General features: G+C 41.7%; 1 protein-coding gene across 7 annotated transcripts in view; it reads right to left on the minus strand.

The window, feature by feature from the left end:
* Window positions 1-2,116: 2,116 nt before the first annotated feature.
* LOC124007255 (leucine-rich repeat and calponin homology domain-containing protein 2-like) overlaps window positions 2,117-15,794 on the minus strand; it is a 78,138-nt gene continuing 64,460 nt past the window's right edge. For 6 of the 7 annotated variants that reach the window (XM_046317691.1, XM_046317706.1, XM_046317721.1 and 3 more), the window contains 6 exons: window positions 11,098-11,148; window positions 10,902-10,965; window positions 6,559-6,665; window positions 5,320-5,457; window positions 5,133-5,210; window positions 2,117-4,477 (listed from right to left, as the gene is read on the minus strand). In XM_046317691.1, coding sequence (XP_046173647.1) covers window positions 4,358-4,477; window positions 5,133-5,210; window positions 5,320-5,457; window positions 6,559-6,665; window positions 10,902-10,965; window positions 11,098-11,148 — 558 coding nt within the window. In that variant the 3' untranslated portion in view covers window positions 2,117-4,357. The remainder of the gene's footprint in view (window positions 4,478-5,132; window positions 5,211-5,319; window positions 5,458-6,558; window positions 6,666-10,901; window positions 10,966-11,097; window positions 11,149-15,794) is intronic. The other variant, XM_046317698.1, reaches the window with a different exon arrangement.

Consider the following 15,794-nt stretch of genomic DNA (forward strand, 5'->3'; position numbering starts at 1 on the left):
TCCCAGAAATTAGGTCCTGGTTCCTGTGAATAAAGTCACAACGCTTCTCTTGAAGCTCACAGTAAATTATAGCAACTTGGCTTACACATTGACTCTAAGTACTTTGGTGCACCAGTATCAACCAGTCAGCCTTGATCCAATTTCAGTTACTAGCACTAGAGTTATTGTTGAAACATGTAGCTACCCTTTCCTGTATAATGACGGAGAGACATTTCACTAATTACATTGTCCTGTGTGACTCGGTAGAGCATGGTGGTTGCAACACAAGTTTGTGGGTTCAATTCCCGCTGGGGCCACCCATACCAAAAATGTATGTATGCATGACTGCAAGTCGCTTTGGATAAAAGCACATGCTAAAAAATGGCATACAGTAACTACTTATGATAATGCATACTTGTTGGTACATCAAAGATCCACACAAGGCCTGTCAGTCCTAACTACCCCGATACAAAATGTTTCACAAAGGCAATAAAAATAATTACTATGTTATTATTTTATAATACTTTGTAGCTTTTAACAATGATTTACATCCAAGAAAATAAAGGACCATCAAGTGTAACCAGTTATTTTAAAAGGAAAAATAAAGTGTAATTCTTTGTTTTCCAATGTTTTTATTTTTAGAAACACCCCACAATTTATACAGAGGATATATACACACACACACGGGGCTCGGTCATCCAGGATCCTTGCATGCATTGTTTCTTTTAAATACAAAACCTGTATGTACAGAATACATCAGAATGCTTCTCGGCAGTATAGTGTGTATATGATTCTTCCTGCTCTTTTAATCAAAGAATTGAAAGCTCAAAACAGCATGAGTGACGTAGACGTGAGGGACAAGTGGGAAAGCAGACTAGGCTAATGTGGATGGGTCTGGAGGAAAATGGGGCAGCTTTATAACATATACATTATACCATGACACAAAGCTTACTAATGCTCTGACATGGCAACCAATTAGGGATGAACAATTCATTTGGTATTAGGATTACCGAAGTATAAGGCTTTTATGAAAGTTGTTTGATGTAAAGAATAAGGAACGATAGCTGGTAATTATGTTCTGTCAACAAACAATTGTACATGTTTATGTCTTGTGTCAAGAGAATCTTAAGGAATGATCTGTGTCCAACTCAAACACCAGTTGAAGAGTCTTGTCACATTGGTAGGCTACTTGATGACTATAATTACAACTAAGCATTGTTGAAGTGTTGCCTTGAGGGCCTTGGGACTTTTAATTAGAGGAGGAGATGGGCTATGTTGCATGTTTCTGGGATGAGTATAGAGATAAACAAATGGGAACACAGTAACTATGAGTCAGAGACATCAACAGCTCTTGTTCTGGCAATTGCGATGCAGTGGGGTGGGTGGTCACTGGCAGGTAAAAGACATGCAAGGCATTCTGAACAGGGGAGGCTGCCAAACGGAATACACTGAAACCACCAATCATCACTTAGAACATAATAAAATCATCGATCATCGAATATTGAACTGCATCAGAGATACATTCCCAAAAACGTCAGTCAAAGCAGGCTTCCGTGGCCAGCTCGGATTTCAGTGTGTACGAGCACAGCACATTCCAATTAACAGACAAACACAGACACAAAGCCAACTAAAATAATGGAATGTTCTCTCTTTTACAGGTAATGTATTTACAGTAGTTCCACCATCATGTCAGTAATAAAATGCTTGGCATATTAAAAAACTGTGATACCATACATGAGCCACACACACACACACACACACACACACACACACACACACACACACACACACACACACACACACACACACACACACACACACACACACACACACACACACACACACACACACACACACACACACACACACACACACACACACACACACACACACACACACACACACACACACACACACACACAGCAAATAAGAGATGAGCTTCATTGGCAAAGTGACAGGACAACAACCTCTCCCTCAACGTGATCAAGACAAAGGAGATGATTGTGGACTACAGGAAACAGAGGATCGAGCACACCCCCATTCTCATCGACGGGGCTGCAGTGGAGCAGGTTGAGAGCTGTATATAGTCTCGCTGTTGTTATTTTACTGCTGCCATTTAATGACTTGCTACTTTTATTTCTTATTCCCATCCGCATTTAAAAAAAAATGCATTGTTGGTTAGGGGCTCGTGAGTAAGCATTTCACTGTAGGTCTACACCTGTTGTATTCGGTGCATGTGACTAAAACAATTTGATTTGAAATACCATTGTTCCTGCATCCCACTCAAAAGCAAATTTGAAGTTAAGAATGGATATTTGCAATAATAGGACCTTCATTACTAAATGGAAACCAAATGAAACTCCTTTTAAGTGAAACTATTCACAGCAGGAACAATGGTTTAGATTTCCTGCAATTTGAGGTTAATTGAATCGGACTTTGAGACACCTAAGAACAAACCGTACCCAGATGCTAATATATTAATATGGTTTTTAAACACTATCATTTGTTTACAAACCTGATAGCTATACTTTTAGTTCATGTTTGAGACAGCTTTTTGTCTATAAGCAAATCGGGAGTTTCTCAAAAACGTCAAGGCAAGTGAATGCATCCAACTGCTATTTACGATTTCAGAACTGGATGAGACAAGTTTTCCACTAGTAATTACCAGTTGGACGGCTGTTCAAATGTATTTTTCCTAGTCCTTTGTGGTAAATGTAGAGATCTTTGTACATGTTCCATTATGGCCTCTGTGAGCGCACAGGCAGCGCCATAGAGGGCGTGTTCAATTTTCTTAATCTACTACTTCTGTGAGTTGGTAAACAAACTGAAAGGCTGCATACTGCCATCTAGAGTGTGTTGCTTGAACAGGTATAAAGCACATAAATAGAAAAAATAAATAGATAAATAGTCTCCCTGATAAAATATTTCAATGGTCAAGATGAATCTATGGGATCACCCAATTGCTTATTTTCTTTTCCTTATTTGACATTTTGCAGATGTGAATCCAACCAGAGGAGCAAGTTGTAAACTTAAAGATGAAATATTTCAACATTAAAAAAAAAGGTTTCATTGCATCAAAATGACCAAAAGATACAATCTCAGGATTGTAAGTGTATATGGTACAATATCCCAACTACATACCCCTGTGCTTTCAACTAGTCCTATTCAAAACGAACATGTGATTCGAATCAAAGCTACATGCAGTCACAGTAGTCTTGTGTCTTTAGGTCTGCATTTGACAGAACGCCCCGTGACAGTGGGATGGCTCTCTCGTATACTGTACAGTGTGGTGAGCTATCAAAACCACCTGCAGTACCTCAGGGCATCCTCCCTTCACCACAGCAGAGCAGTAGACAGATGGGTCATTGGACATGAGACCAACACCATCAGCAACCATGCGCAGGTGAGAAAGTCTCTATCCGAATGTGCGGCAGTTTTAACATCCATCTGAATCATGGACACCATGCGTTTAAAAGTAAACTTAGCATTCTTCCCCCAAATAGCACTGTTATTGACAGTACAATAATTCTAGTCAAATGCAGACTGTAAGAAGTGTGTGTACTGGGGTTTAGCTACTGGTGGCTCCTCTGAGGTAAAGCACTGTTAAGGACATCCCAAACTTTACCTCTGTGATATCAAACAGAGGTATACTGTGATAGAACACAACGCTCTTGTACAAATATGACTCAAAATCCAATGTGAATGCTAATTTGTTCTACAAAAGAAAAGTCAAAGAGGACCACTTGAGTTATGTGGTATGGCTGGTGGGCCAGCATGCAGTTAAGTTCTCTGAGTGAAAGAGTGATGAGTACATGCCTTTAAAACAGCTATCACTTCACTACCAATGTATTTTAATACCGAGAATTGAAAACCCAGTGACTTCAGTGTTGGCACCACTAGGTTCAATGGTGTCTGACCATGGGCCAGTCAATATCACCATGGTGACAGACAGGTCTTCATCTTCACTGCGATTCCCTCCTTAGTCTGACCTCTGACCTGGCTTTAGGTTCACCAGCACTCATAAAGTCCACACTGCGCAGGTCACACAGACAGTCACACTGGTACTCTACACACACACAGTACAGTAGGGTCCCCTGAGGGTAGGACATGACAGAAGCTAACAATCTGATGGGATGGGAGGCGGGTCCCAGCTGACATCATATAGGAAGGGTGGGAGGATCTGAATTAACCCCTCCTTCTCCTGGCTCAATCAGCTGACAATGGACTCCCTGCAACCCCCCGGGCCCTCGCCCCTAAGGGTTCTCTGGTGATGAGCGAAGCGGGCTGGAAGCCCCCTCCTCTGTGGGGTGTAGGGCTGGGGGGGTGAATGGCTTGACTGGACTGGACAGGGAGGGTGGAGGCAGTGTCCAGGCTGCTGTTAGACAGCAGATAGCTGGGTGGGCTTGGAGGCTGGCAGATCCAGTAGAGCCTGGACGGTCATGCCCACCTTCACCAGCCCACGCTCCTCTAGGATGTGGTGGGGCAAACACAGCTTGTCCTGCCAGGGCCAAAACACAGCACGCAGTCATCACCAGACCTTTCAAGACACTTCAAAGGACAGTACAAGTGAATTGATGATTATATCTCTGACATGCTGCTCTGGGTACCAGTCTATTTATTTGTTGAAAGATGTTTTTGGTAAGACAACTCAGTTGGCTAAACCAAAAAGAGTGGCACAGCTCAACCCATCCATCATAACCTATCCACATTAACTTCAGGAATCTGACAAAAGTTTATTTACAGATGGTTATCCAAAGATGTTTTTCATATCTGTAGTTGGTCTACTGGTTAGGGAGTGTACCACAACTGGGGAGAGGCATATCAGATCTATGGGTGATGAAAGAAAATGATAGTAGTGATTATAAACAGTGGTTCAAGCCCTGAATGCCGATTGGCTGACAGCCGTGGTATATCAGATTGTATACCAAGGGTATGACAAAACATTTATTTTTCTACTGCTCTAGTTACGTTGGTAACAAGTTTATAATAGCAATAAGGCACCTTGGGGTTTGTGTTATATGACCAATATACTATGGCTAAAGGCTGTATCCAGGCACTCCGCATTGTGTTGTACATAAGAACAGCCCTTAGTATATTGGCCATATACCACACACCCTCAGGTCTTATTGCTTATTTAAGTGGTGTGTGTTTACCTGTGGCACACCCAGCTTCTTACAGGCATCCAGGAAGTTTTCCACATTCCTGCGGCACTTGGCCATGCTAAGCTTTGGCTGTGGGACAAAGTTGGTCAACAGTTACAGGCGTTTTTTGTTCATTCTTGGCTGGTGGTTTGCTTCGGCTTTAGGGAATTCAAACAACAGGTTTTCAACTGGTGCTTACCACTGCGGGCGAGGGTACATGGATGCTGGCCACCGACCGAGGACGAATGTGATTGGCCAGATGGCACAAGACAACGCCATCCATCAGAGCAGCTCCCACATCGTCCGGCAGCAAGACCTTCAGTCTGGACTCCAGGTTCTAAGAGGAGTCACAGAAACAACACACTCAACATGGATTCTGTAGATCCCTGTGGAATTTGTAGATCACCTATTACAACTGCTAACGCAAGACATGGACGAAGATGATTTTACAGGAGGAGATTGAAGTAAACCCACAGTGTTACCCAGAGTGACCCACCGGGATACCGTGCTCCCTGCAGCTGTCTTGAGGAACAAGTAGCGACACGTTGAGAATTCTGAGGAACTCCAGACAACATGAAAGAGCCCATTCAAGGCCCATCAGAGGAGGAAAACATCTCAGAATTGCAGTATTATACTGTATTCTTTGGTAAACTCTGTCAACTCTGCCAACAGGCCATTGTTCACACCTCTGTTGGAAAGCTGCTGATTTTCCATAGCCGTTTCACTCGTATACGGGTTGACAAAGGGCATATTTGGGCATTGATAAACACCTACATTGTAATGCAGGAGGTGTACAGTAACATCACAGGGCTGTATGGGTTTTGACTGACAGCCGTTCTGAACTTGAGGACCTCGAATGACAAGAAGTTGCCATCCTGCTAATTGTGCAATTTTAGCACATTTTTTGTTGTCCAAGTGAGGGAAATGCTGTAAATAAAGAGGATGACGTATTTTGAAAGATAAGGCGTTGAGGAGTAAAACAAATACCGCTTTGATGTCAAACAACGCACGCCGTGCACTTCACATTTCCATATCATAAAACTCATGTCCTATACAGCATCAACCTTTACGATCACTACGTTTGATGTGCAGTCACAAGATGACATGGCACCATACCCTGGGTTGTTCGGAAGGGCTCGAGGTGAACTGTTGTGTCCTCACCTTTGGTCTTATAGTTTTACCATCATCTCTGAACTCTTCCCTTTGCATTGCTACCATGGTCATGCATATGCTTTTCATATTTCTTCTGTAAGAAATATTATTTCAATTTATCCTCATCCACATTGGCCAATAAAGGGTCCAAATGAATGATGGAAATTTGTCAAATGAAAAGGACTGCTACATAATACCTTTAGCAAACGTCTATAAAGTCTAATCAGGTTATTGGTGGTGTCTTTTGATCATGGTGTGTCACCCTGTGTTTTCTGAATCTCCTGACCTGCCGTAGGATGCCAACCTGCTCCATCTCCTCCCGCAGGTGCTCCATCTTCCTCCTCATGGTGAAACTGGGGTCTGACGGCTCCTGGCGGCTGCTTCGGCAAAAAGCTGCGACAACATATAGGAAGCATATAGCGTGTGACATACTGAAATTACACAACTTTCAAACAGTAGACTCCTGGGTATGCCCCTGGGCCCTGCCGAGATGAGCTCAGAGTCTAGACTTTTTAATGACATGAATTAAGTGTTGAAATTCATGTTGTAAAATTACGCAATCTTATATGTCTGATGTTAGTGTACATTCCTTTTGTTGTTGTACGTGCCCTTTTAAAATGTCGCATAAATCTTTCTGCATTACCCCTTATAAACCCCCCCCCACACACAGGCTTCACTCCAACCATTACTGTAACTTTGGAATGTCCAGACCATGGTTACTTCTAGGCCAGTGGAGTGTGTATTTGAGTGTCAAACAAGTTTTGTTTAGTAACTCCCTTTAGTGTGGAAATCCTGAACCCTCACCAAAGATGAACATGCATGGAGGATAATAAATACTATATATTATATAATCAAATCTATTGCTACTTCTAAGGAAATCTCCTTCGTAGCCTGTCTGTGGGTTCAACATAAACAGTTCTTTCCGTAAACTATTTATTGATTGCCGAATACCATGGAAATTCCACTGAACTCCTCCAACCATTTTACTCGGAAGTACAGTTCAGTGTCACCTCGTGCATCATCGTGAACTCTCTCTTTTGCAATGCTAACTGGAACTGCAGTCAAAGTGTGGTCAAAATGTCCAGTGATTGACAGGGGAGCACGGTCAAGAACACATTGCCCTGTTTGTTGGATTGCTACAAAATCCTTAAATAGTTCCTCTTCTCTATTTATTTATTCATTTTTAAAAGGGCAATATGTAGTTCAAACAAAGTAGCCACTGATTTGGTAAACAGCCGAGGGATGGAGAAAAGTAACTACTCACAGATTCATAGAGCTATGGATGCAAGGACTGATCACGATATCAAAACTATATGTTTTGAGGCTATACATGTCTTATTTTTTATTTTACAATTAAATTGTTTACAAACAATGGAGTAAAAAAAGCGTATGTTCTGATGGGGTACGGGTTGAACAAATCTCATGAGGCATTTATAAGTAACATTATTCAAGAAACAAATGGGTTTACACTACCGGTCAAAAGTTTTAGAACACCTACTCATTCAAGATTTTTTTCTACGTTGGCGAATAATAGTGAAGACATCAAAACTATTAAATAACAAATACGGAATCGTGTAGTAACCAAAAAAGTGTTAAACAAATCAAAATATATTTTATATTTGAGATTCTTCAAATAGCCAGCCTTTGCCTTGACAGCTTTGCACACACTTGCACTCTCAACTACACTACAGTTCAAAAGTTTGGGGTCACTTAGAAATGTCCTTGTTTTTGAAAGAAAAGCACATTTTTGTACATTAAAATACCATCATATTGATCAGAAATACAGTATAAACATTGTTAATGTTGTAAATGACTATTGTAGCTGGAAACAGCCGATTTCTTTAATGGAATATCTACATTGGCGTACAGAGGCCCATTATCAGCAACCATCAATCCTGTGTTCCAATGGCACGTTGTGTTAGCTAATCCAAGTTGATCATTTAAAAGGCTAATTGATCATTAGAAAACCCTTTTGCAATTATGTTAGCACAGCTGAAAACTGTTGTTCTGATTAAAGAAGCAATAAAACTGGCCTTCCTTAGACTAGTTGAGTATCTGGAGCGTCAGCATTTGTGGGTTCGATTACAGGCTCAAAATGGCCAGAAACTAAGACCGTTCTTCTGAAACTCGTCAGTCTAATCTTGTTCTGAGAAATGGCAGCTTCATTAAATAGTCCCCGCAAAACACCAGTCTCAACGTCAACAGTGAAGAGGCAACTCCGGGATGAGGAACTCTGCCTAGAAGGCCAGCATCCCGGAGTCGCCTCTTCATTGTTGACGTCGAGACTGGTGTTTTGCGGGTATGATTTAATGAAGCTGCAAGTTGAGGACTCTAATCAATTTATCCTCTGCAGCAGAGGTAACTCTGGGTCTTCCTTTCTTGTGGTGGTCCTCATGAGAGCCAGTTTCGTCATAGCGCTTGATGGTTTTTGCAACTGCACTTGAATAAACTTTCAAAGTTCTTGAAATTTTCAGTATTGACTAACCTTCATGTCATAAAGTAATGATGGACTGTCGTTGCTTTTTGCTTATTTGAGCTGTTCTTGCTATAATATGGCCTTGGTCTTTAACCAAATAAGGCTATCTTCTGTATACCCCCTACCTTGTCACAACACAACTGATTGGCTCAAATGCATTAAGAAGGAAAGAAATTCCACAAATTAACTTTTAAGGCGGCACACCTGTTCATTGAAATGTATTCCATGTGACTACCTCAAAGCTGGTTGAGAGAATGCAAAGAGTGTGCAAAACGATCATCAAGGCAAAGGGTGGCTATTTGAAGAATCTCAAATATATATTTTTTGGTTACTACATGATTCCATATTTGTCATTTTATAGTTTTGATGTCTTCACTATTATTATACATTGTAGAAAATAGTAAAAATAAAGAAAACCCCTTGAATTAATAGGTGTTCTAAAAATTTTGACCGGTAGTGTACATCATCAATTTAAAATCCTTAAATAGATGTAGCAATCACAGATTGCCCCCTTTAAAGCCGCCCAGGCGTACAAAAAAGTATGCACGGCCTACTGGATAAGAGCTTCTACAAAATTAGTAATATGTACACTGAGGCACACACAACAGTTGACATTGATTGTATTTGCATCAAACTAAAATATCTTGTGTCACATAATGATAACTACTGGGGTATGACATTTAGCTCATTACTCTTCTGCCCTCCCAAGCAAAAAGGTGGTAACTGTTCATTTGGTTGAAAATGAGTTAATGTCATTTTTGTTACATTAAAACACATGCTTAATCATGTGGACAAGTATCCTGCCTCTATTTTATTGTGTTTTGGAAAAAATGGGGGTTGTATTAGCAGTAAATGCAAAAAGTTACTGTGAAACCAAGGTAAATGGCAGCAACTGAACTTACTGCCTTTTAGCTTCGTTTCAACCTGCCCTTGGCTGCAGTTACTGCGTTTTACCTTGGTTTCATGTAATTTTAAGTGACACAATCGAACCTGTATGACAGCTACACACACACACACACACACATTGATAATCTACGGATACAACACCATGGCACAACATTCAAGGGGGGAAATGATGGTTGAACTTGCTCTGAAACGCCGACATCCAGACACTGGTAAGAACTAGCTAGCTAAGTAGATCTGAGATCAAAATGAATTAGTTAGCTAGCAGTATGATGATGAACATGTAAATATGTTTAAAATGTATTCTTAAAGCTGTTATGTATTTAATCATTCAGAAGTGTAATTTAAAAAAAATACAAATAGAATGTTATTAGCAATCTCATGGTCATTTTTTATCATTCGTATTATCCTACGTCATACTTCTATCATGTTCCATCGTTATATATCACAAGACAAGTAATCATTTCATGTCATTCAAACAATTGTGCTGCTTTTCTCATTTATTCTTATAACAAGACATGGGCTACTTGTCAAACACAGTATGTAATGTGACTGACGCAGAACCTACATCTCTAAATTCAACTGGTGTCTTCGTGGAAGACACACAAAGGATGCAGGTTCAACTCTGTTATACTGTCAGTAATTACACTGCTCTTGTATTAATAGCATAAATGAGAAGTATAGTAAACTAACAAATTAAAATGGCTGATACTGCTCTTTGCTTTGGTATTACCCTGCAATTTATAACATATCATGCCAAGGAAGAAGGTAGTAACTGCCGTTTAAGGGTCAGAGGTCATGTCAGAGGTCAGGGTCAACATGAATTTTTAAAAAGTACTCTCAGTAAGGCAATGCATAGTACTCATGTATCGCCAATGATCTCCCTGGAATTCATTTGGCTGGACAATTAAAACACTTTTGAAGACATTTTTTCTCAGCTCCACTATGAGCAGTTCCTACCTTTTTGCTTGGGAGAGCAGAATAGTATGCCGAAGAGGTCATAAGCAATGTATCAGCCATGCTTGGGACAAGCTGTCATACTTCACCAGAATCACCATATTACAATACCAAATACAGTAAATGGCATCATAATTGCTCCACCACATGTTCTCTGTTTTACAACTACTTAAGAGTTAAAAACCTTGACTTGAAAATGTGTGTCACTTGTATTGCCTAATCATACAATAATAAATAAAAGCCTTATAAAAAGGAAAGACTAACACCTGAACAAGTTAAATAATTCAAATTACCTGATCTTGGTTTAAGGCCAAACACTGTGAGGGTGGTGCTGAACTCAGCATTCCGCAATACCTCCTGCACACAAAATACATCATTTGATTATTGGTCAGATAGGACAACCAATGAGGATATTTGCTTGAGCATGTGCTAACATAATTTGATTGTAATGTGCTTTTACTGTGCATGTGATTGGATAGCTAATCGCACCTCACACTCATCGTTCCCACTGGAGTTTCGTCGGGCACTCTGGCACTTGTTCTGTGAGGAGAGAAGAAGCATGAAGAAAGAGATTTAATCCATGCCCTAGAACCTAGTTCGCCGTATTGAAAATTGCTCTCCGTTACTCTGTTTTTGTATGGTCATTAGCAGAGTTCACATGATCTCAATGTTTGCTTCAAGACTCCAGAAATGTGTAAAAAAAAATGAAAAAAGTAGATATGAGCCATAGTTTAAAAATTCTGTAGATAGTGCTAAAACAATGTGACATCTGAATTCTGCTCTCAGGCGTGGAGGGAAGCACAAGTACTTAAGCTACTCAATAATAGTAAAGCCCCCTTACTGTCTCAAAAAGCCAACCAATCAGCCTGTTACCAACCTTAGTAAAACTTTTGGAAAAAATTGTGTTTGTCCAGATACAATGCTATTTTACTGTAAACAAATTGACTTTCAGCACGCTTATAGGGAAGGACACTCAACAAGCACGGCACTTACACACAAATGACTGATGATTGGCTGAGAGAAATTGATTTTGGGAGCTGCTTTTTAGACTTATTGACCAGTCTGCTGCTGGAAAACCTTGTGTTATGGCTTAACACCCCCTGCTATATTGTGGATAAAGAGTTACCTGTCTAACAGAACACAGTGTGTGTTTTTTAATGGAAGCCTCTCCAACATAATCCAGGTAGAATCAGGAATTCCTCAGGGCAGCAGTCTAGACACCTTACTTTTTTCAAACTTTACTAATGACATGCCAGTAGCATTGAGTAAAGCCAGTGTGTCTAAAGTGCGTTCGGAAAGTATTCAGACCCCTAAACTTTTCTCACATTTTGGTACGTTACAGCCTTATTCTAAAATCTATTCGCCCCCCTTATAAATCTACACACAACACCCCATAATGAAATAATACAAAAACTGATATATCACATTTACATAAGTATTCAGACCCTTTACTCTGTACTCGAGTCTTGGTGGTTCCAAACGTGTGTTTTTGGAGACCTTCAATGCTGCAGACTATTTTTGGTACCCTTCCCTACATCTGTGCCTCGACACAATCCTGCGTCGGAGCTCTAAGGACAATTCCTTTGACCTCGTGGCTTGGTTTTTGCTCTGACATGCACGGCCAACTGTGGGACCTTACATAGACATAGACCTTACATTCCCAAATAATGTCCAATCAATTGAATTTATCACAGGTGGATTCCATGACATACCCAAATATAACTGCCTGTAGCTCAGGCCCTGAAGCAAGGATATGCATATTAGAATATAGAATATAACACAATATATCTGGTAAAACATAATACAAATAAAAAACCACCTGTTCTTTAGTATTTTGTTTGTACCATCATCTTTGAAAGGCCATGTCTTGCTCCCAGACAAACTAAACAACTTCTTTGCTCGCTTTGAGGACAATACATTGCCACTGACACGGCCCTCCACAAAAACCTGTGGCCTCTCCTTCAGCCCAGCCAATGTGAGTAAAACATTTAAACGTGTTAATAACCCTCGCAAGGCTGCCAACCCAGACTCCATCCCTAGCCACGTCCTCAGAGCATGCGCAGACCAGCTGGTTGGTGTGTTTACGGCTATATTCAATCAATCCCTATCCCAGTCTGCTGTTCCCACATGCTTCAAGAGGGCCACCATTGTTCCTGTTCCCAAGAAAGCTAAGGTAACTAAGCTGAACGACTATCGCCCTATAGCACTCACCTCCATCATCATGAAGTGCTTTGAGAGACTAGTCAAGGATCATATCACCTCCACCCTACCGGACACCCTAGACCCACTCCAATTTGCTTACCGCCCCAATAGGTCCACAGACAACAATCACACTGTACACTGTCCTAACCCACTTGGAAAAGAGGAATACCTATGTAAGAATGCTGTTCATCGACTACAGCTCAGCAATCAAAACCATAGTACCCTCTAAACTCATCATTAAGCTCAAGACCCTGGGTCTCGACCCCGCCCTGTGCAACTGGATCCTGGACTTTCTGACGGCACGCCCGCAGGTGGAGGGTGCATCAGCCCTCTCCTGTACTCCCTGTTCACCCATGACTGCGTGGCCATGCACGCCTCCAACTCAATCATCAAGTTTTCAGGCGACGCTACAGTAGTAGGCTTGATTACCAACAACGTCGAGGAGGACTACAAACTATACAGGCTCTACTCTCTGATTAAATAACACCAAACTATACAGGCTCTACTCTCTGATTAAATAACACCAAACTATACAGGCTTTACTCTCTGATTAAATAACACCAAACTATACAGGCTTTACTCTCTGATTAAATAACACCAAACTATACAGGCTTTACTCTCTGATTAAATAACACCACACTATACAGGCTTTACTCTGATTAAATAACACCAAACTATACAGGCTTTACTCTGATTGACACCAAACTATACAGGCTTTACACTGATTGACACCAAACTAATATCCCTCTGACATATAGAGCTCCTGCTTCAGCGAGAGAGAAGGGGGAGAGAGAGCGAGGGAGACCGAGAAGGGGGAGAGAGAGCGAGGGAGACCGAGAAGGGGGAGAGAGAGCGAGGGAGACTGAGAAGGGTGAGGGGGGGAGGGGGGAGTGGAGAGAAAGATAGAGAAATCCCGTAGTCTAATTAAGTAGCCTATTGCCCCTGCTGCATGGGACAGCGATGCCCTGTTTGCTCAGCCAATCCTCATTCGACTTAGAAGACAGACAAATATAGTAGGTGGTCTTTGAAAAGGGTAGTCTACGCCAAAAGGAACCACTCTGCTCAGCCTGGTCCCAGATTCTGTTTGTGTTGTCGTGACAACGACCACGGGAGCGGGCTTATTCAGCACAAACAGTCTGTGTCAAGCATCTTGGATCAGGTCACTCCTGTCCTTATAATCTTATTGATTATGATCCAAGAGACTAAACTGACTCGAGAACAGCACTCCAACTGAGATGTATGATACGGCTAGCCTATATGGACGTTCATCTCAACTTTCAGGGGAAGGTTAAAATAACGTGCTTTCAGGGGAAGGTTAAAATAACGTGCTTTCAGGGGAAGGTTAAAATAACGTGCTTTCAGGGGAAGGTTAAAATAACGTGCTTTCAGGGGAAGGTTAAAATAACGTGCTTTCAGGGGAAGGTTAAAATAACGTGCTTTCAGGGGAAGGTTCAAATAACGTGCTTTCAGGGGAAGGTTAAAGGGGAAGGTTAAAATAATGTGCTTTCAGGTGAAGGTTAAAGGGGAATGTTCTTTTAGGGGAAGGTTAAAATAACGTGCTTTCAGGGGAAGGTTAAAGGGGAAGGTTAAAGGAATGTTCTTTCAGGGGAAGGTTAAATGGGAAGGTTAAAATAACGTGCTTTCAGGGGAAGGTTAAAATAACGTGCTTTCAGGGGAAGGTTAAAATAACGTTAAAAAAATAACGTGCTTTCAGGGGAAGGTTAAGGTTAAAATAACGTGCTTTCAGGGTTAAAATAACGGTTAAAAGGGGAATGTTAAAATAACGTGCTTTCAGGGGAAGGTTAAAGGGGAAGGTTAAAATAACGTGCTTTCAGGGGAAGGTTAAAGGGGAAGGTTAAAATAACGTGCTTTCAGGGGAAGGTTAAAGGAATGTTCTTTCAGGGGAAGGTTAAAGGGGAAGATTAAAGGGGAATGTTAGATGCACTATTGTAAAGTGACTGTTCCACTGGATGTCATAAGGTGAATGCACCAATTTGTAAATCGCTCTGGATAAGAGCGTCTGCTAAATGACTTAAATGTAAATGTAATGTAAATGTAAATGACTACAGGGAGGAGGTGAGGGCTCTCGAAGTGTGGTGTCAGGAAAATAACCTCACACTCAACGTCAACAAAACAAAGGAGATGATCGTGGACTTCGGGAAACAGCAGAGGGAGCAGCCCACTATCCACATCGACGGGACAGTAGTGGAAGAGGTGGAAAGTTAAGTTCCTCGGCATAAACATCACGGATAAACTGAAATGGTCCAACCACACAGACAGCGTGGTGAAGAATGCCAACAGTGCCTCTTCAACCTCAAGAGGCTGAAGAAATTTGTCCTGTCACCAAAAACAATCAACCATTTACAGATGCACAATCAAGAGCATCCTGTCGGGCTGTATCACCGCCTGGTACGGAAACTGCTCCACCCACAGGCTCTCCAGAGGGTAGTGAGGTCAGCACAACACATCCCCAGGGGCAAACTACCTGCCCTCCAGGACACCTACAGTGCCTTGCGAAAGTATTCTGCCCCCTTGAACTTTGCGACCTTTTGCCACATTTCAGGCTTCAAACATAAAGATATAAAACTGTATTTGTTTGTGAAGAATCAACAACAAGTGGGACACAATCATGAAGTGGAACGACATTTATTGGATATTTCAAACATTTATTTCCGCAGAGTACGACCCTGCCTCACACAGGAAGCGGCGCAGGTCCTAATCCAGGCACTTGTCATCTCCCGTCTGGATTACTGCAACTCGCTGTTGGCTGGGCTCCCTGCCTGTGCCATTAAACCCCTACAACTCATCCAGAACGCCGCAGCCCGTCTAGTGTTCAACCTTCCCAAGTTCTCTCACGTCACCCCGCTCCTCCGCTCTCTCCACTGGCTTCCAGTTGAAGCTCGCATCCGCTACAAGACCATGGTGCTTGCCTACGGAGCTGTGAGGGGAACGGCACCTCAGTACCTCCAGGCTCTGATCAGGCC

This window comes from Oncorhynchus gorbuscha, linkage group LG02 (assembly GCF_021184085.1).
Source record: "Oncorhynchus gorbuscha isolate QuinsamMale2020 ecotype Even-year linkage group LG02, OgorEven_v1.0, whole genome shotgun sequence".
Classification (NCBI taxonomy): Eukaryota; Metazoa; Chordata; class Actinopteri; order Salmoniformes; family Salmonidae; genus Oncorhynchus; species Oncorhynchus gorbuscha.